This window comes from Schistocerca gregaria, chromosome 3 (genome assembly GCF_023897955.1).
Source record: "Schistocerca gregaria isolate iqSchGreg1 chromosome 3, iqSchGreg1.2, whole genome shotgun sequence".
NCBI lineage: Eukaryota > Metazoa > Arthropoda > Insecta > Orthoptera > Acrididae > Schistocerca > Schistocerca gregaria.
In genome coordinates this window covers 765,591,973-765,610,991 of record NC_064922.1, presented here as the reverse complement: position 1 = coordinate 765,610,991, position 19,019 = coordinate 765,591,973, and the positions used below count along the sequence as shown (strand labels likewise).

The window sequence follows — 19,019 nt, the reverse complement described above, 5'->3', positions numbered from 1 at the left end:
CGAACAGAGGAAATGGAAGTGATGGACGGAGACAGAGGAGGAGATGGACACAGAAAGTAAAGGGGAAGAGATGAATAGGGAGAGGGGAGGTGGAGGCGGAGAGAAAGAGGGGAACGAGGGGATGGATAGATAGAAGGGGAGACTGAGAAAGTGCGGGGGACAAGGAATTCCCGAAGGAAGGACGAGGTGAAGAAGGAGCAGATGGACAGACGGGGGAGGAGATGGACACAGAAAGTAAAGAGGAGAGGATGGATAGGGAGAGGGTAGGTGGAGGTTGAGAGAAAGAGGGGGGAGGAGAAGGTGGGTAGATAGAAGAGGAGACTGAGATAGTGTGGGGGACAAGGAATTACAGAAGGAAGGAGGAGGTGAAGAAGGAGTAGATGGACAGATGGGGGAGGCGCAGATTGAGAGAGGAAGGTTGAGAAAGAGATGACAGTGAGAGGTACATTAGGAGATGATCAGAGAGGGGGGTGGAGGAGATGGGTACCTAGAGCAGGTGGTGGAGATAGACTGAGAGAGTGGAAGGAGGATAAGGACCAATAGAAGATCGGCAATACATACCTGGGCAACGCCGGGTACTAATCTAGTGATATACGGAAGAACGGAAAACGCAACTGTCTCTAGTACCTTTCCGCCTCAGTGGCCTGCCCGGAGAACGCTATGACGGTACGCACGGCGCCCAGCACCTCGGAGGCGATGGAGCCGGCCTTGGCGTATTCTTCGAGCTCGCGGCGCGCCAGGCGGGACGAGATGATGTTGATGGTGACCATGGCGATCATGGTGATGGGTAGCGAGATGAGGCATATGAGTGCCAGCTCCCAGCCCTTGACTAACGCGAGCACCAGGCTGCCCACGAACCCCAGCAGCAGGTGCAGGAACATGGCCACCTTCTCGCCCATGCCCTCCTCCAGTTTCAGCAGGTCCCTGCAAGCACACAGCGCAGTAAGTACAGTCACAATACGAGGTCAAGCACTCGTAAACAAGTGCGATACTTTGATGGAAGATAGAAATAGTAGAGATGGAAAACAACCGTAGGCTACTGTAACCGTGATAAGTGTAGACTAAGGTAGTATTCCTGGTAGCTTTGGTCTATTAAGTTCATACCGGCGTTACCTGTGAGCCGGGTGTGTTGCATGTCTGTCGGTCGTTGCCTCATAACGATCGCTTCCTTTACGTATGTAATCAGCGTCTTACAAGATTCTCCTAAAAACCAGAAGTGGTGAACCATATAGAAACTGAGTGAATGTACATAAAGGGCGGGGAAACGTACTGAAAATTCTTATTCAACGTAGCTTAAGAATTAACAGTGCGTCATGCTTGCTACCTAAGCCCCCATCTTGCTCTGTTACTCGCTCCTGTGAACGGGAACGCGTTATGCAGATCTTGGTGCCTCTCGCGTCCATCTAGAAAAGATAACCTGAAGATGCCTAAGTAAGGCGAAACGCGTCGTTGAAAAATAAAAATACTAAAACTGCAACCAAGACTGTTTTTAACCAATACTGTTAAGCACTGGTTTTCTGTATGCCACATATGGACTGGAAGAACTTTTAACAGTATTTATAATAAAACTGATATTGTCAACGTTTAATTCAGGCTTTATTTGAAAATTATTATTTTGTGATGTGAAACAGAGGGATGTTGTAACAAAAATACGGAAACCATTCCACATTTATCATACAGTGCTAGAAAACACATCCTCCTCAACAAAAAGATAAAATAAAAAGAAAGAAACTCAAAACAAAATATGTCAAACATCGCTTCAGTTCTTCGTCAAACTTACATAAAACAAGTTTCCACTATTCGTAAACAAAACAAAAACAAAAATCAAATGCCTCTGAGCATTATGGGACTTAACGTCTGAGGTCATGAGTCCCCTAGAACTTAGAGCTACTTAAACCTAACTAACCTAAGGACATCACACACATCCATGCTCGAAGCAGGATTCGAACCTGCGACCGTAGCGGTCGCGCGGTTCCGGACTGCAGCACCTAGAACCGCTCGGCCACCCTTGCCGAGTTATTCTTAAACAACTTTCACATTTATCAGTAACAATAGAAAACTCTTGCCTTTGATCAAGATGAAGGGCGTTCTGTTGACTACAAAATAACAACAATAATTATACGTACTTTTTATGTTTGTGTTTGTAAACTGTACTTGGTTGTATGGAAGCACAGAATTTTATTACTTTTAAAATGCAATTTATGGAAGAATATAAAGCACGCAAAGGACTAACACTGAATGACGTGCGGTTCTAACTACGTGGAAAACAAACAAACAACCAAACAAAGGGGAAAAAACAAAGATAAGTCGTTGGCTTTCATTTTCTTACTTACATGTTCATTGAAATTACTTTCCCTACAATTCTACCAATACTACAGGTAATCCTACCATTGACTACGTCATTTATATAGTGCACCAAAAATACCGAATTGTAGTTTCGGTACAGCGCAGTTTTGAAAATTAACGGTCAAAAATATGTTCTATTGTGTATGAAATCTTATGGGACTTAACTGCTAAGCTTACACACTACTTAACCTAAATTATCCTAAGGACAAACACACACACCCATGCCCGATGGTGGACTCGAACCTCCTCCGGGACCAGCCACACAGTCCATGACTGCAGCGCCCTAGACCGCTCGACTAATCCCGCGCATCCACTGGGTGGTAGGCACTCCTACAGTAATGCGTTCAACCGTATGATAAACTGTAAATTACATTTAAATCATAACGTGAGTTGAAAGTTCCTGATGAATTACAATTTTGGGCCAGAACCTGTCTTTCCCAGGCAATGCTATTACCAAGTGCGCTATCCAGGATCGCACTCACAGCTTTAGTTCGGAAAATAGGTATTACAGGAAATGAAACTGTAACAGTGCGACATGAATTGTGCGTAGTTATCTCAGTCGGTAAGAGGCAAGCTCGACACTGTTTTAATTAGCCTCAAATTTGCAACATAGCGCACACTTCACGGCAGAATGTAATGATCACTCTGGAAATCATTTTAGCTGCTGCTGAAAAAATGCTTTAATTGCACTACAGATTTCTCTGGAACCTGAAGTCATTCGGCACATATTGTTGTGACCAGACGGAACACATTTTTCCAGCCTTAACTGTGGATTTCGTGATTGATCTAGGACAAGGCTCATCTAACATGAACACAAGAAATATTAGTTCATTTTATGAAATTAATAAATGAAAGATTCACTTAACTTTGGAGCACCTCTTTACCACAACAGTTAAGCATAATTTACGATTGTCATGGACAATCAAAGTGTCAGTTGATGCACAAATAAACAAGCTATGTGCAATCATCACGATTTTCTATGGTAGAAGTTCATTAGAAACTTGAACAACTCATCGATCCTACACTATGATGTTGACTCTTTCGGATGAAGTCAATATTGACCTTGACCCCAGGGTGAGGGAGCTAATATGTTGTGGGGGGGGGGGGGGAGAAGGTGTGTTCTCCTGGAGTTCCTCCCATTGGTTGTCACGGATTGCAGCGAGACGTCGCTATTGACTGTGTTATTGAATAGTATTGCTAAATTTTTGTGTGGCACCGCGATATCTGGTCGACACCGTATGCATCAGTATAATTTTAATAGCTATAAGCTTTGGTATTTTAAGGTGCTACCAAGAATATGGATTGGGGGAGAGAAATGAAAGAGGAAGCCGTCTGGTAAAATTTTGCACAGAGAATAACTTAATCATAGCTAACTCTTGGTTCAAGAATCATAAAAGAAGGTTGTATACATGGAAGAATCCTGGAGATACTAGAAGGTATCAGACAGATCACATAATGGTAAGACAGATGTTTAGGAACCAGGTTTTCAATTGTAAGACATTTCCAGAGGCAGATGTGGACTCTGACCACAATCTATTGGTTTTGAACTGTAGATTAAAAGTGAAGAAACTGCAAGAAGGTGGGAATTTAAGGAGACGGGACCTGGATAAACTGACTAAACCAGAGGTTGTACAGAGTTTCAGGGAGAGCATAAGGGAACAATTGTGAGGAATGGGGGAAAGAAATACAGTAGAAGAAGAATGGGTAGCTCTGAGGGATGAAGTAGTGAAGGCAGAAGAGGATAAAGTAGGTAAAAAGATGAGGGCTACTAGAAATCCTTGGGTAACAGAAGAAATATTGAATGTAATTGACGATAGGAGAAAATATAAAAATGCAGTAAATGAACCAGGCAAAAAGGAATACAAACGTCTCAAAAATGAGATCGACAGGAACTGCAAAATGGCTAAGCAAGAATGGGTAGACGACAAATGTAAGGATGTAGAGGCTTATCTCACTAGGGGTAAGATAGATACTGCTTACAGGAAAATTAAAGACACCTTTAGAGAAAAGAGAGCCCCTTCTATGAATATCAAGAGCTCAGATGTAAACCCAGTTCTAACCACAGAAGGGAAAGCAGAAAGATGGAAGGAGTATATAGAGGGTCTATACAAGGACGATGTACTTGAGGGCAATATTATAGAAATCGAAGAGAATGTAGATGAACATAAAATGAGAGATACGATACTGTGTGAAGAGTTTGACAAAGCACTGAAAGACCTGAGCCGAAACAAGGCCCCGGCAGTAAACATCGTTCCATTAGAACTACTGACGGCCTTGGGAGAGCCAGTCCTGACAAAACTCTACAATCTGGTGAGGCAGATGTATGAGACCAGGTGTTGACAGATGTGAAAATCACCGAACTATCAGTTTAATAAGTCACAGCTGCAAAATACTAACACGAATTCCTTACAGACGAATGGAAAAACTGATAGAAGCCGACATCGGGGAAGATCAGTTTGGATTCCGTAGAAATACTGGAACACGTGAGGCAATACTGACATTATCTTAGAAGAAAGATTAAGGAAAGGTAAACCTACATTTCTAGCATTTGTAGACTTAGAGAAAGCTTTTGACAATGTTGACTGGAATACTCTCTTTCAAATTCTAAAGGTGGCAGGGGTAAAAGACAGGGAGCTAAAGGCTATTTAGAATTTGTACAGAAACCAGACGACAATTATAAGAGTCGAGGGGCATTAAAGGGAAGCAGTGGTTGGGAAGGGAGTGAGACAGGGTTGCAGCCTCTCCCCGATGTTATTCAATCTCTATACTGAGCAAGCAGTAAAGGAAACAAAAGAAAAATTCAGAGTAGTTATTAAAGTCCATGGAGAGGAAATAAAAACGTTGAGGTTCACTGATAACATTGTAATTCTGTCAGAGACAGCAAAGGACTTGGAAGAGCCGTTGAACGGAATGGACAGTGTCTTGAAGGGTGGATATAAGATGAACATCAACAAAAGCAAAACGAGGATAATGGAATGTACTCGAATTAAATCGGGTGATGCTGAGGGAATTAGATTAGGAAATGAGACACTCAAAGTAGTAAAGGAATTTTGCTATTTGGGGAGCAAAATAACTGATGATGGTCGAAGTAGAGAGGATACAAAATGTAGACTGGCAATAGCAAGGAAAGCGTTTCTGAAGAAGAGAAATTTGTTAACATCGAGTATAGATTTATGTGTCAGGAAGTCGTTTCTGAAAGTATTTGTATGGAGTGTAGCCATGTATAGGAGTGAAACATGGACGATAAATAGTTTGGACAAGAAGAGAATAGAAGCTTTTGAAATGTGGTACTACAGACGAATGCTGAAGATTAGATGGGTATATCACATAACTAATGAGGTGTTGTTGAATACGATTATGGAGAAGAGAATTTTGTGGCACAACTTGACTAGAAGAAGTGATCGGTTGATAGGACATGTTCTGAGGCATCAAGGGATCACAAATTTAACATTGGAGGGCAGCGTGGAGGGTAAAAATCGTAGAAGGAGACCAAGAGATGATTACACTAAGCAGATTCAGAAGGATGTAGGTTGCAGTAGGTACTGGGAGATGAAGAAGCTTGTACAGGATAGAGTAGCATGGTGAGTTGCATCAAACCAGTCTCAGGACTGAAGACAACAACAACAAAAACAACAACCAATGGACTACAGGCTCGAACTGTGAAATAACCGTAATTTGTTGCGTTATGCCGCAGAAATCAGTGTGGGACGTACGACGAACGTATCCTTTAGGGCAGTGCTTTGAAATATGGCCTTTGCTGGCAGCACGAGATGGCCTACGACGCCTCTCCTGGGCTCGTGGCCATATCGGTTGAAGCCTAGACCGCTGAGAAACCGTGACCTGGTCAGATGAGTCCCAATTTCAGTTGGTAAGAGCTGATGGTAGGGTTCCAGTGTGACGCAGACAGCACAAAGCCGTGGATTCAAGTTGTCTACAGGGAACGGTGCAAGCTGGTGGTGGCTTTATAATGGCGTTGGCTGTGTTTACATGGAATTGATTGGGTCCTCCGGTCCAGCTGAACCGATCATTGACCGACAACGGCTATGTTAATTTACCTGGAGACCATTTGCAACCATTCGTGGAATTCATGTTCCCAAACAACGATAGAATTTTTACGGATGACAATGCGTTAAGCCACCGGGCCACAATTGTTTGCCATTGATTTGAAGAATATTCTGGACAATTCGAGCTAATAATTTGGCCATTCATGGAACATTACGGGACGTAATTGAGAAGGTGGTTCATGCACAAAATCCTGCCCCAGCAACGCTTCCGAATTTATCAACGGCTATATAGGCAGCATGTCTCAGTATTTATTTAGGGGACTTCCAGCGACTTGTTGAGTCCACACCACGTCGAGATGCTGAACTATGCCGGTGGAAAGAAGGTCCCAGAGGACAGTAAGGTGTATCCCATGACTTTTGTAACCTGAGCGTAATATAAAATATAATAATCTATTAAAAAGTTACTAATACTCACTCAGCCATTCGACTGGCGAAATCTCCAGACTGGTGCATATCGTACCAACCGATGTCTTGCTGTAGCACTGACTTCAGGTAGATGTCACGGATTCGGTAAATCTGTAACGTAAAAAGATACGTTTTTAGATACGGTAACCACAAAAATCTCAGTTTTACGGAGATCTCACTGTTACATATTTATGTATCTACTGAACACGAGCACATTCACTACCTCGGCAGAAAACAGACGTTCTGGCAGTTCGGAACTATACTGCAACTGAAATACACGAAAAGATAACAGGTAAACAACGAGTATTTCCTCTAACGCCTGCGTAATATAATTATTACTCTGTAGTACACAGTTTAGAGGGTTCCTGGTTTCACTACATTGACTTTTCAGTAGCGTTACAAGGTCATCTTCACCTGCACTACTACGTATTTGACATTTTAAAGAACACAGCTCTTTTATAGGAAAACAGCGATTTGTAATTATTATGAATAAATTAGAAGCAGTCTTGATCGATAGGCAGTACACCACCAGCCACAAACAAGAGGATTGCCACGCGCCACCGCCTCTGCCAGACATTCATGGTCCGAAGATGATATGATAAAAAGATCGAAACCTCTCACCATTAAAATGGTTAAGCGATCAAGACAGCTTCTAATTTGTTTACTATGTATTTGCCCTTTTATTTGCAGATCTATTTCCTGTATTGACTTCCTCTTGCTTCTTTATAATGTTTAACAAACAGTTTTTCTCCTTTCCACTGTACTCGTTTAACTTTGTCTGTTGTAACCAGACGGTCATTTAAATTCCTATCATATAAACTATGTCATCAAGTCTTACCAATAGTGTGTGTTTCAGTGGGCTCTTACTTACAGTCAGTCTCTCTAATTAATGTGCACCATAAAAGTAAATCAACAATGGCTGTAAGCGGTATCTTCATGTCAGCTTGTCTTTCTTCGTTTGTCACTCACACTTAAGTGTTGCAAAATTTAATTCTCTCTCTGAATTTTGTCCATATTTCTCACAACAGTTCAAATCTTTATTTCACATCATACTGTCAGAGACATTGTGCAGGACGTCGTATTTCTATCCCACTTGAGTAGTCATCACGCCTGACCAATACAAGCGGAAGATTTTTCTAGCAATTACAATTTCATACTCATCATATGTCTGTTTCATGTAAATAGTCAACATGTCTGACATCCGCACAGAACGGGTCCGGTGCCAGGTATTACTGGAAAATCTAATCTGGTGGAAGGGCTGGAGAAGGCACCGCTGAGCCACATAATAGTAAGAAAAGCTAAGAAAATATACAATGCAGCTGTAACGGCTTTAGTTCAGAAATCTACATTAATGATGAGCATTTACTGACCACATTTTCCTCCAACTCTGCCATCCAAGTAATGCCGTAATTAGACAGTCAAAAGACGGGTAGTCAAGGTCACTCCGTCCTCTGCGCCTGCTCTACGGTAACGACTTTTGTGGAGCGAACACGTGGTTTTGAATGTCAGTCGAAGATATCGCATTTCTCTGTTAGCGACGCCAACTGGATAGGTTATGCCGAATTGTGAGATGGAATCACGCAGCTGCCCTCGAAGGCCGGTTATCGCAACTTGTCCTTCATACACAAGATTGATTCCCCAGTGGCTCTTATCGTACGACAACTTGTTAAGTGGCATGATTTTCCAGTATGGCCACAGTACTTGCGTAGCCAGATAACAGTAAGTCTCGCGCAATCAGCGACAGACACAAGTTCACAGAATTAGTGCGATCGGACAGAAAACTGTGCATATCTTGGTGTAAATTCCGCAGTGCTTTTTGGTTGTGTTGTGTTGTGTTGGGTTGGGTTGATTTGGGGAGGAGACCAAACTGCGAGGTCATCGGTCTCATCGGATTAGGGAAGGATAGGGAAGGAAGTCGGCCGCGCCCTTTTAAAGGAACCATCCCCGCATTTGCCTGAAGCGATTTAGGGAAATCACGGAAAACCTCAGCCAGGATAGCTGGACGCGGAATTGAACCGTCGTCCTCCTGTATGCGAGTCCAGTCTGCTAATCACTGCGCCACCTTACTCGGTGCAGTGTTTTCCGTAATTGTTGTGTTCTGGTGATGATTGATCACCATATGGTACTTTAGATGCTTCCAATGAGGGTAAACTCAGTATCAAATTTCACTCATGGTCTACCGTATCTTGCACAACAATGGGAATGTGACATTTGCATGATGGGGCATAGGAAAATACAGGATGTCCACAATTACAGGTCCAGTTTCAAAAGACCGGGCGAGGTGGTGCAGTGGTCAGCGCACTTGACTCGCATTAGGGAGGACGACGGTTCAATCCCGCGTCCCGCCATCCTCATTTAGGTTTTCCGTGAAATCTCTAAATCGCTCCAGGCAAATGCCGGGACAGTTCCTTTGAAAGGGCACGGCCGACTTCCTTCCCGGTCCTTCCCTAATCCGATGGGACCGATGACCTCGCAGTTTGGTCTCTACCCCCAAACAACCCAACCAGTTTCAAAACGCTGTAGAAGGGAACCACTGATGTAAACGACATGAAATTTGAACAGCGTATTATTGTCACAGCGGGAAATTCCGTAAAAAATAACGAAAATTTCACCGATAGAGGGCTGTGTAACCGTCAGGATATGCACACCAACAGACGCGCAGCGCGCGGTTGTTCCTCAGTTTGTGTCAGAGATGCCCAACATGACTGCCTCCACGAAGCGTGGCACGATGCTGGTGAAGTTCTTTTACAAGAACGATGACTGTGCACCAGTAGCTCTGCAGAAGTTGCGGGCACTCAAGATTCTGGAGGAAATGATTACAAATTTCTAAATGACAAATTATTTTGAAGCGTTATGTGGCGCATGGAGGAAAGCAGTTGATCTGCCGTCTGTCTAAGATGTGGTCACAGCATTGCAGGAGATGTCGAGCAGTAGTGTCCAGACATGCAGTGCTTGGGTAACTGTCCAAACGTTGGACTTGCCTAAGAGCACGATGCTTAAAATCCTACGAAAGACCATACCAAATTTTCCATGTCCAGAAGTTGCTTCCTGCTGACCTACCAGCAAGAGAAATTTTCGCAGTCAAATTTTGCGTGGATGGACGATGAAAGGTCAGGGAACATTCTCTGGACAGGCGAAGGCCATTTACAGCTCCAAAGATATTTCGGTAAGAAGAATTGTAGAATATGGGCAACGGAAAATCCGTATGCACATCAACCGGTAGCACTTCTTTCTGCAATACTGACTGTGCAGTGCGGCCGTATTTTTCCGAGAAGACGTGTCGTGCGGATCCTGATACCTGTACCGTCACTGGTAAAAGCTGTAAGAATACTTCGTGCACAGCGTCAGTTCCCAACCCTTCAAAAGCGTGGATGTGTGAGTAGGATCATTTTTATGTAAGATGGCGCTCTTCCGCACATTACAAGCGAGTGCGGCGGCCGCTGCATAGGGATTTCAGATGTACTAGAATTGTCAGCCGCCATTTCCCTACAGTCTAGCCGTCCTGATCCCTTGATCTTCAGCCTTGTGACTTCTGGCTGGGTTGTTATGGGAAAGATGTTCTGTTCAGTGCACTAGTTACGGACATACCTGAACTGAAGGCACTCAATGCGCAATGCATTTTGAACGTGACCTCCGAGACACTGCGGTCCTTTGTGGGACTTCATGCATCTAGATTTCAACTTGTGACTGAAAAAGATGTACAGAATATTGAATATGGACTTGCGGCCCTCTCATGGCAATTATAAACCGATGTAATTTTGCTTTTTATGCTGTTTTTGGCTTCAGGACAGTTAAAAACCACTTTTTCCCATCTGACTTGGTACGAGCTCGCCGTGGTGGATGGGTTCACCTAATTAACAGTGCAACAACTGTTACCTATCGAACTTACCGAGTCACGCGACATTGAGCAGTATGGTCGGTGTAACGCGCAACTCAAAAGGCCGTCGTATAGTCATTCATCTGACATTTGTAGCCGACCTCATTTACGTGAAGACGTTTACAGCGCCATCTATTGGTAAAATTTTGGTAATTTTATTTTCTCATGACATTTCGTGCTGCGTCAATAGTATGCTGTTAGATGATGACATCATTCTGAACAATGTTTCTATTTGTACAGCGTTTCGAAAATGTAACTTTAACTACGGACAGCCTGTATTCTTCCTAGTATAAGACGACACTAAACGATCGAATATGGTCCGAGGTGGATAAGTGGCCTCCAAGGTCACCTCTGAATTTTTCTATCCGGAGCCATCTCAGAATTGAAGTGTACAGCGCTTCCATTGCTGTGGCTGAAGAACTGGAACAACGAGTTGTACAGTTTTGCAATGAGTTAAGAGGGTATTTTAAAGAATGCGTGATTCACGGTAGAGAGGAGTGCAGGATTCAAATGTGCGAACGACACTCTAAAACCAGAACAGCACTTCTAACAGGTACGGGTGCACACGAAACTCTGCCTTGTAACATCCTGAAGAAGTATTTTATTTCTTGTTGCGATAGACAGTTCGTGAAATTTGAGCTCTCGGACTCGATCGAACATTTTACATTTCAGGTACTTCAATTACTAGAACAGGCCCGTCGACTTGAAGGTCATTTTCCAACTGGACTGGCATATATTCCCAAGAACAAAACACCAGTCGTATACATGGTATGTGGCTCATTTCATTTACTATTCGATAACCACAGCTATTCTCGGCATTTAGACTTTCAGTCTTATCTGCAAAGCAACACTGGATCATACGACTAAGGTGTGTCAGAAAATATGTTGAGTGGATCCAAAATTTTTAATTCTCTCTCTATGTTTGCTGTCACGAGGAAAACAAACTGGAATTCAACTACGACCGACGACGCTTAGTAGTCTTTACTGGACTACAAAGGATACCATAATCCCGAAGAAGAACACTTTTCTTTTTCATTTGAAATATGAAGAAATATAATCCTAAGAATTAAGATTAAAATGAAAAAGAAGAGGAAAAATTGCAAAACAAATTTTGAATAATATAGAATAAGGATCTAGCCAAAACAAGCGTTTTTTGGAGGAGAAAAAAGAGGTAGCGCCTTTACTGGTCGTCTTCAGCTCCTTAAATTTTGAATAATAATCATCCGAAATGGCGGTCGAAGATTTTCGGTATAGTCCCTCGTCCTGCCAACAGCCTTGTCAAAGTCAACGGTGGAACGGACAGAATGTAAGGGCGTCAGGGCAGTTTCTCGACGATGAGGTGGTGAACTGCCACTAAAAGGCTGAAGAGTCAGCAATAATCAAAGGCATGAAGATGAAGAAGCCTGTGGAAGCCACAGCATTCTTTCTTCTTGCAGGCATTTATCCTGTATCTTCACGGGATGAGCATTTTAATTTGCATTTGGCAACGTTAGTGGATGCCCTTTATGTTGCCACCCCTTTCCCACGGGATGGAAATTGTGTACCGTATCTGTCTGCGTCTAGTGTTATCCCACGTGAAAGTGTGAGATTTTTTTCAAAAAGTTTGCGAATCGTGTAACTAGACAGACGTTGGCGTCAAAATCACATCAAGGCTGGCAGGCACGTCGGCCCTCGGCGTTAATCCTCTGGGAAGATTCGATCCGCTGCCAGCCTGTCTCCCCGAGTCCCAGAAGCGGCATGCTAACACTCGCGTCTATCGGGACGGGCCAATAGAAGCCACCGCATTTTCAACACATATGCCTGTAAGTTAGAGGTTCCACAATGATTTCTCCATTGGTTAACGACTTCGGTTCGCTTATGGGAGGTAGCCAGGAGAAAAAATGTTGAATAACCAACATTATGCAAGTCGGAGCATTGAATGTCAGAAATTTGAACGTGGTGGGGAAGATAGGAACAATGGACAGGAAACGAAAACTGAATAGGACACGCAAAAGTCCAAAAGTAAAATGGGAAGAAGACAACGTTTCTGTTCTCAAGAATAAAGAGAAATATCAGCAGCAGCAAATAATGGTGTAACAGAACAGGAGTAGATTTCTTTACGAATAAGGCAGAGTGTGGGTTGCCGTGAATAGTCAGTTTCTAAGTTTATCCTCATCAGAATCGAGAGCAAAACAAAGCCATCCACAACAGTTCAGCCATACGACGACGTCACAAGCAGAAGATGAACTGGTAGAGAAACTATTTGAAAATAATAATAAAGTAATAATTACGAGGGTTGGAATACGGCAGCAAAAGGAGTAGAGTAATAATGAGAGACGGATAACACTAATAGATTTCTGCCATAAATTTAAACTAGTAACAGAGTATGCACTACTCAGAAGTCGCAAAAGAATGTAGTATATTTGGAGAAGTCCCCGAGAGATGGGACGATTTCATCTGGATTCTATCATGGACAGGCGGAGATTCCGGAATCAGATATTGGATCGCAAAGCGTACCCAAATGCAATACAGATTGCGATTGCAATTTAGAAATGATGTCGTGGTCGTGCGGTAGCGTTCTCACGCCCGGGTTCCCGGGTTCGATTCCCGGTGGGGTCAGGGATTTTCTCTGCCTCGTGATGGCTGGGTGTTGTGTGATGTCCTTAGGTTAGTTAGGTTTAAGTAGTTCTAAGTTCTAGAGGACTAATGACCATAGCTGTTAAGTTCCATAGTGCTCAGAGCCATTTTTTTTAGAAATGATGAAGAGTAGACTGAAGTCTTAGCAAATCGACCGAAAAATTACGTAAAGAAGTGGGGTATTGAAATAGTGAGGAATTATGAGATGCATTTGAAGTTCTGTAAGCTTGCAGATAATTCGATAATGAATACCACTGTAGGCAGTTCAGATGGAGAAGAATGAGCGTCTCTACTTGAGACGACCACAGATGATGGACAGAAAAACACAGATACATCGAAGGAAACTACAAAAACCTTGGTTAACAGAAGGAACATTTTAAATGATCGAAAAAAGAAGGAGGTACAAAAGGATTACAAAAGTATAATCAGGAATGAAATAAATAGGAACATCAGGGAAGCTACTGCGACAGCAGCAGCAGAGAAAACCTGTTGGAATCGAAACAGAGATGGTCGTTGGAAGTTCAGATTCATGATATGGAAAAGTCAAAATAATCTTCACCGTCTGCAAACTTAAAAGCAGGTTCATCGAGCTTCAGAGTGCAGTGGTAATGCCGGTGTTAAGTGCATACAAAAAGGCGGTAGATGGAAAAGAGTGCACTGACGGCCTCAATGTGGGGGAGAACTTGTCTGATGACGTGACATAAGAAGACATGCGAGTAAATATGAGACCCATTGTTAAACAGAGCTTTGTGTAACTGGCCATCAAATCAAGCGGAAGGCACTGAAAACATTTCTACTGAATTCGTAAAGTCATTGGGGAAGTGGCAACCAACCCACTGTTCAGATTAGAGTACAGAGTCTATGAGACTGAGGACGTACCATCACACTTTCGGAAAAATATTATCCAGGCTCTTCCGACGATACTGAGGGCAAATAAAGTGCGCGAACTATCGTACAAACAACAGCTAATGCATAAAAGCTGCTGAAACGAATAATATACAGAAGAGTGGAAAAGAAAATTGAGGATATGCTAGATAACAATGAGTTTAGCTGTATGAAAGGTAAAGGCACTAGAGAGGAAGTTCTCACATTGCGCTTGATAATGGAAACAAGGCTGAAGAAAAATCGAGACACAGTGATGCATTCGTCGACCTAGAAAAAGCGTTCTACAATGTAAAATGGCGCAAGATTTTCGAAATTCTCCCAAAAGTAATAGTAAACTATGGGCAAAGACAGATAAAATACAATATTGTGGCGATTCTCTTCATCAGTCGATCTTCCATCTGCTTCGGGAATAGTTCTGTCCACCATCCGAACTACTTCGAACATGAGGGTTACAAACTGTAATTATTACCTCCGAGGGAACCCACACAACCAGCGGCTGAACTTCTGAAGTGTAATCCCCTACATATAAACGATTTTTTTGCTAATCTTTAACGTGTCCTGACTAACTCAGACTAATTAGAAGAAGTCGTTTGTAATTTCTTACAATTTTAACCAGACGTGAGGAAAGATATAACACAGCTTCGCAGAATAGATTAAATACAAATCATAACGTGATCACTAATTTATTTATCATAGGTCAGTTCATTACAATCGCACTGAAAACCCTCACGTAATACATCACGCAACTCACGCCGTCATGTCCCCTACGATGTGAACTATTCAACCACGTTCGAAGATAATTAAAGGTAACACAGTTACAGTTTTGCATAGTTCGTGCAAGTACGGCGCCAAATCTCTAACTACTCTAAAAACTATTAACATCAATCATACGATTATATGGCACCTGTGACCAAGCACTCAATCCCCGTATCCTGGCTTACAGCGTTAGCCAGAAGTATCCCACCACCCTGTAACATATTTAATCAGCCGACGAGGAAATTCCCTATGTCAGATAATGTCTGTGTAATCGGCTGCCCATTTGCACTCATCTCATTCAACCGATCCCTTGCTAGATTATTATGTATTTTCTAGTATTAATGATATAAAATACAAGGGTTGTTCAATAAGTAATGCGCATATTTTTCCTAAGATAATTTCCCCCCCATGAACCATGGACCTTGCCGTTGGTGGGGAGGCTTGCGTGCCTCAGCGATACAGATGGCCGTACCGTAGGTGCAACCACAACGGAGGGGTATCTGTTGAGAGGCCAGACAAACATGTGGTTCCTGAAGAGGGGCAGCAGCCTTTTCAGTAGTTGCAGGGGCAACAGTGTGGATGATTGACTGATCTGGCCTTGCAACATTAACCAAAACGGCCTAGCTGTGCTGGTACTGCGAACGGCTGATAGGAAGGGGAAACTACAGCCGTAATTTATCGCGAGGACATGCAGCTTTACTGTATGATTAAATGATGATGACGTCCTCTTGGGTAAAATATTCCGGAGGTAAAATAGTCCCCCATTCGGATCTCCGGGCGGGGACTACTCAGGAGGACGTCGTTATCAGAAGAAAGAAAACTGGCATTCTACGGATCGGAGCGTGGAATGTCAGATCCCTTAATCGGGCAGGTAGGTTAGAAAATTTAAAAAGGGAAATGAATAGGTTAAAGTTAGATATAGTGGGAATTAGTGAAGTTCGATGGCAGGAGGAACAAGACTTTTGGTCAGGTGAATACAGGGTTATAAATACAAAATCAAGTAGGGGTAATGCAGGAGTAGGTTTAATAATGAATAGGAAAATAGGAATGCGGGTAAGCTACTACAAACAGCATAGTGAACGCATTATTGTGGCCAAGATAGACTCAAAGCCCATGCCTACGACAGTAGTACAAGTTTATATGCCAACTAGCTCTGCAGATGATGAAGAAATTGATGAAATGTATGATGAGGTAAAAGAAATTATTCATTTAATGAAGGGAGACGAAAATTTAATAGTCATGGGTGACTGGAATTCGTCAGTAGGACAAGGGAGAGAAGGAAACATAGTAGTTGAATATGGATTGGGGCTAAGAAATGAAAGAGGAAGTCGTCTGGTAGAATTTTGCACAGAGCATAACTTAATCATAGCTAACACTTGGTTCAAGAATCATAAAAGAAGGTTGTATACATGGAAGAATCCTGGAGATACTAAAAGGTATCAGATAGATTATATAATGGTAAGACAGAGATTTAGGAATCAGGTTTTAAATTCTAGGACATTTCCAGGGCAGATGTGGACTCTGACCACAATCTATTGGTTATGACCTGTAGGTTAAAACTGAAGAAACTGCAAAAAGGTGGGAATTTAAGGACATGGGATAAGCTGAAAGAACCAGAGGTTGTACAGAGTTTCAAGGAGAGCATAAGGGAACAATTGGCAGCAATGGGGGAAAGAAACACAGTTGTAGAAGAATGGGTAGCTCTGAGGGATGAAGTAGTGAAGGCAGCAGAGGATAAAGTAGGTAAAAAGGCGAGGGTTGCTAGAAATCCTTGGGTAACAGAAGAAATATTGAATTTAATTGATGAAAGGTGAAAATATAAAAATGCAGTAAATGAAGCAGGCAAAAAGGAATACAAACGTATCAAAAATGAGATCGACAGGAAGTGCAAAATGGCTAAGCAGGGATGGCTAGAGTACAAATGTAAGGATGTAGAAGCTTATCTCACTAGGGGTAAGATAGATACTGCCTACAGGAAAATTAAAGAGACCTTTGGAGAGAATATCAAGAGCTCAGATGGCAATCCAGTTCTAAGCAAAGAAGGGAATGCAGAAAGGTGGAAGGAGTATATAGAAGGTTTATACAAGGGCGATGTACTTGAGGACAATATTATGGAAATGGAAGAGGATGTAGATGAAGACGAAATGGGAGGTAAGATACTGCGTGAAGAGTTTGACAGAGCACTGAAAGACCTGAGTCGAAACAAGGCCCCCGGAGTAGACAACATTCCATTAGAACTACTGACGGCCTTGGGAGAGCCAGTCATGACAAAACTCTACCAGCTGGTGAGCAAGATGTATGAGACAGGTGAAATACCCTCAGACTTCAAGAAGAATATAATAATTCCAATCCCAAAGAAAGCAGGTGCTGACAGATGTGAAAATTACCGAACTATCAGTTTAATAAGTCACAGCTGCAAAATACTAACGCGAATTCTTTACAGACGAATGTAAAAACTTGTAGATGCGGACCTCGGGGAGGATCAGTTTGGATTCCGTCGAAATGTTGGAGCACGTGAGGCAATACTGACCTTACGACTTATCTTAGAAGAAAGATTAAGAAAAGGCAAACCTACGTTTCTAGCATATGTAGACTTAGAGAAAGCTTTTGACAATGTTGACTGGACCACTCTCTTTCAAATTCTGAAGGTGGCAGGGGTAAAATACAGGGAGCGAAAGGCTATTTACAATTTGTACAGAAACCAGATGGCAGTCATAAGAGTCGAGGGGCATGAAAGGGAAGCAGTGGTTGGGAAAGGAGTGAGACAGGGTTGTAGCCTCTCCCCGATGTTATTCAATCTGTATATTGAGCAAGCAGTAAAGGAAACAAAAGAAAAATTTTGAGTAGGTATTAAAATTCATGGAGAAGAAATAAAAACTTTGAGGTTCCCCGATGACATTGTAATTCTGTCAGAGACGGCAAAGGACTTGGAAGAGCAGTTGAACGGAGTGGACAGTGTCTTGAAAGGAGGATATAAGATGAACATCAACAAAAGCAAAACGAGGATAATGGAATGTAGTCGAATTAAGTCGGGTGATGCAGAGGGAATTAGATTAGGAAATGAGACACTTAAAGTAGTAAAGGAGTTTTGCTATTTAGGAAGTAAAATAACTGATGATGGTCGAAGTAGAGAGGATATAAAATGTTGACTGGCAATGGCAAGGAAAGCGTTTCTCAAGAAGAGAAATTTGTTAACATCGAATATAGATTTATGTATCAGGAAGTCGTTTATGAAAGTATTTGTTTGGAGTGTAGCCATGTATGGAAGTGAAACATGGACGATAACTAGTTTCAACAAGAAGAGAATAGAAGCTTTCGAAATGTGGTGCTACAGAAGAATGCTGAAGATTAGATGGGTAGATCACGTAACTAATGAGGAGGTATTGAATAGGATTGGGGAGAAGAGAAGTTTGTGGCACAACTTGACTAGAAGAAGGGATCCGTTGGTAGGACATATTTTGAGGCATCAAGGGATCACAAATTTAGCATTGGAGGGCAGCGTGGAGGGTAAAAATCGTAGAGGGAGACCAAGAGATGAATACACTAAGCAGATTCAGAAGGATGTAGGTTGCAGTAGGTACTGGGAGATGAAGCAGATTGCACAGGATAGAGTAGCATGGAGAGCTGCATCAAACCAGTCTCAGGACTGAAGACAACAACAACAACAATTATGTTGAGAAAAAAAGTGGAATTTGAGTACCCGCCAGGGTAACCGGTACCCGCCAAGGTAGCCGAGAGGGCTAACGCGCTGCTTCCTGGACTCGGGTAGGAGCGCCGGCCCCGGGATCGAATCCGCCCGGCGGATTTACGACGACGGCCGGTGTGCCGGCCAGCCTAGATGTGGTTTTAGGCGGTTTTCCACATCATCCTAGGTGAATACCGGGCTCGTCCCACATTAAGTACACGACTCGCAGACATTTGAAACACATTCACCCTATTTCACGATATACACTAGACGCAGACAGCTGGGGTACACTAATTCCGTCCTGAGGGGTATGTGGTGGCGGCAGGATGGGCATTTGGCCACCCCTTAACGTTACCAATGCCACTTCTGTACTTAACCCTGCGAC

At 42.7% G+C, this 19,019-nt stretch overlaps 1 protein-coding gene across 2 annotated transcripts in view; it reads right to left on the bottom strand.

Annotated features, from left to right (window-relative positions):
• LOC126354014 (ATP-dependent translocase ABCB1-like) overlaps positions 1–19,019 on the bottom strand; it is a 212,921-nt gene that overhangs the window by 125,774 nt on the left and 68,128 nt on the right. For both annotated transcript variants that reach the window (XM_050003333.1, XM_050003332.1), the window contains exons 5-6: positions 6,826–6,926; positions 628–924 (exon numbers count right to left, since the gene is read on the bottom strand). In XM_050003333.1, coding sequence (XP_049859290.1) covers positions 628–924; positions 6,826–6,926 — 398 coding nt within the window. The remainder of the gene's footprint in view (positions 1–627; positions 925–6,825; positions 6,927–19,019) is intronic.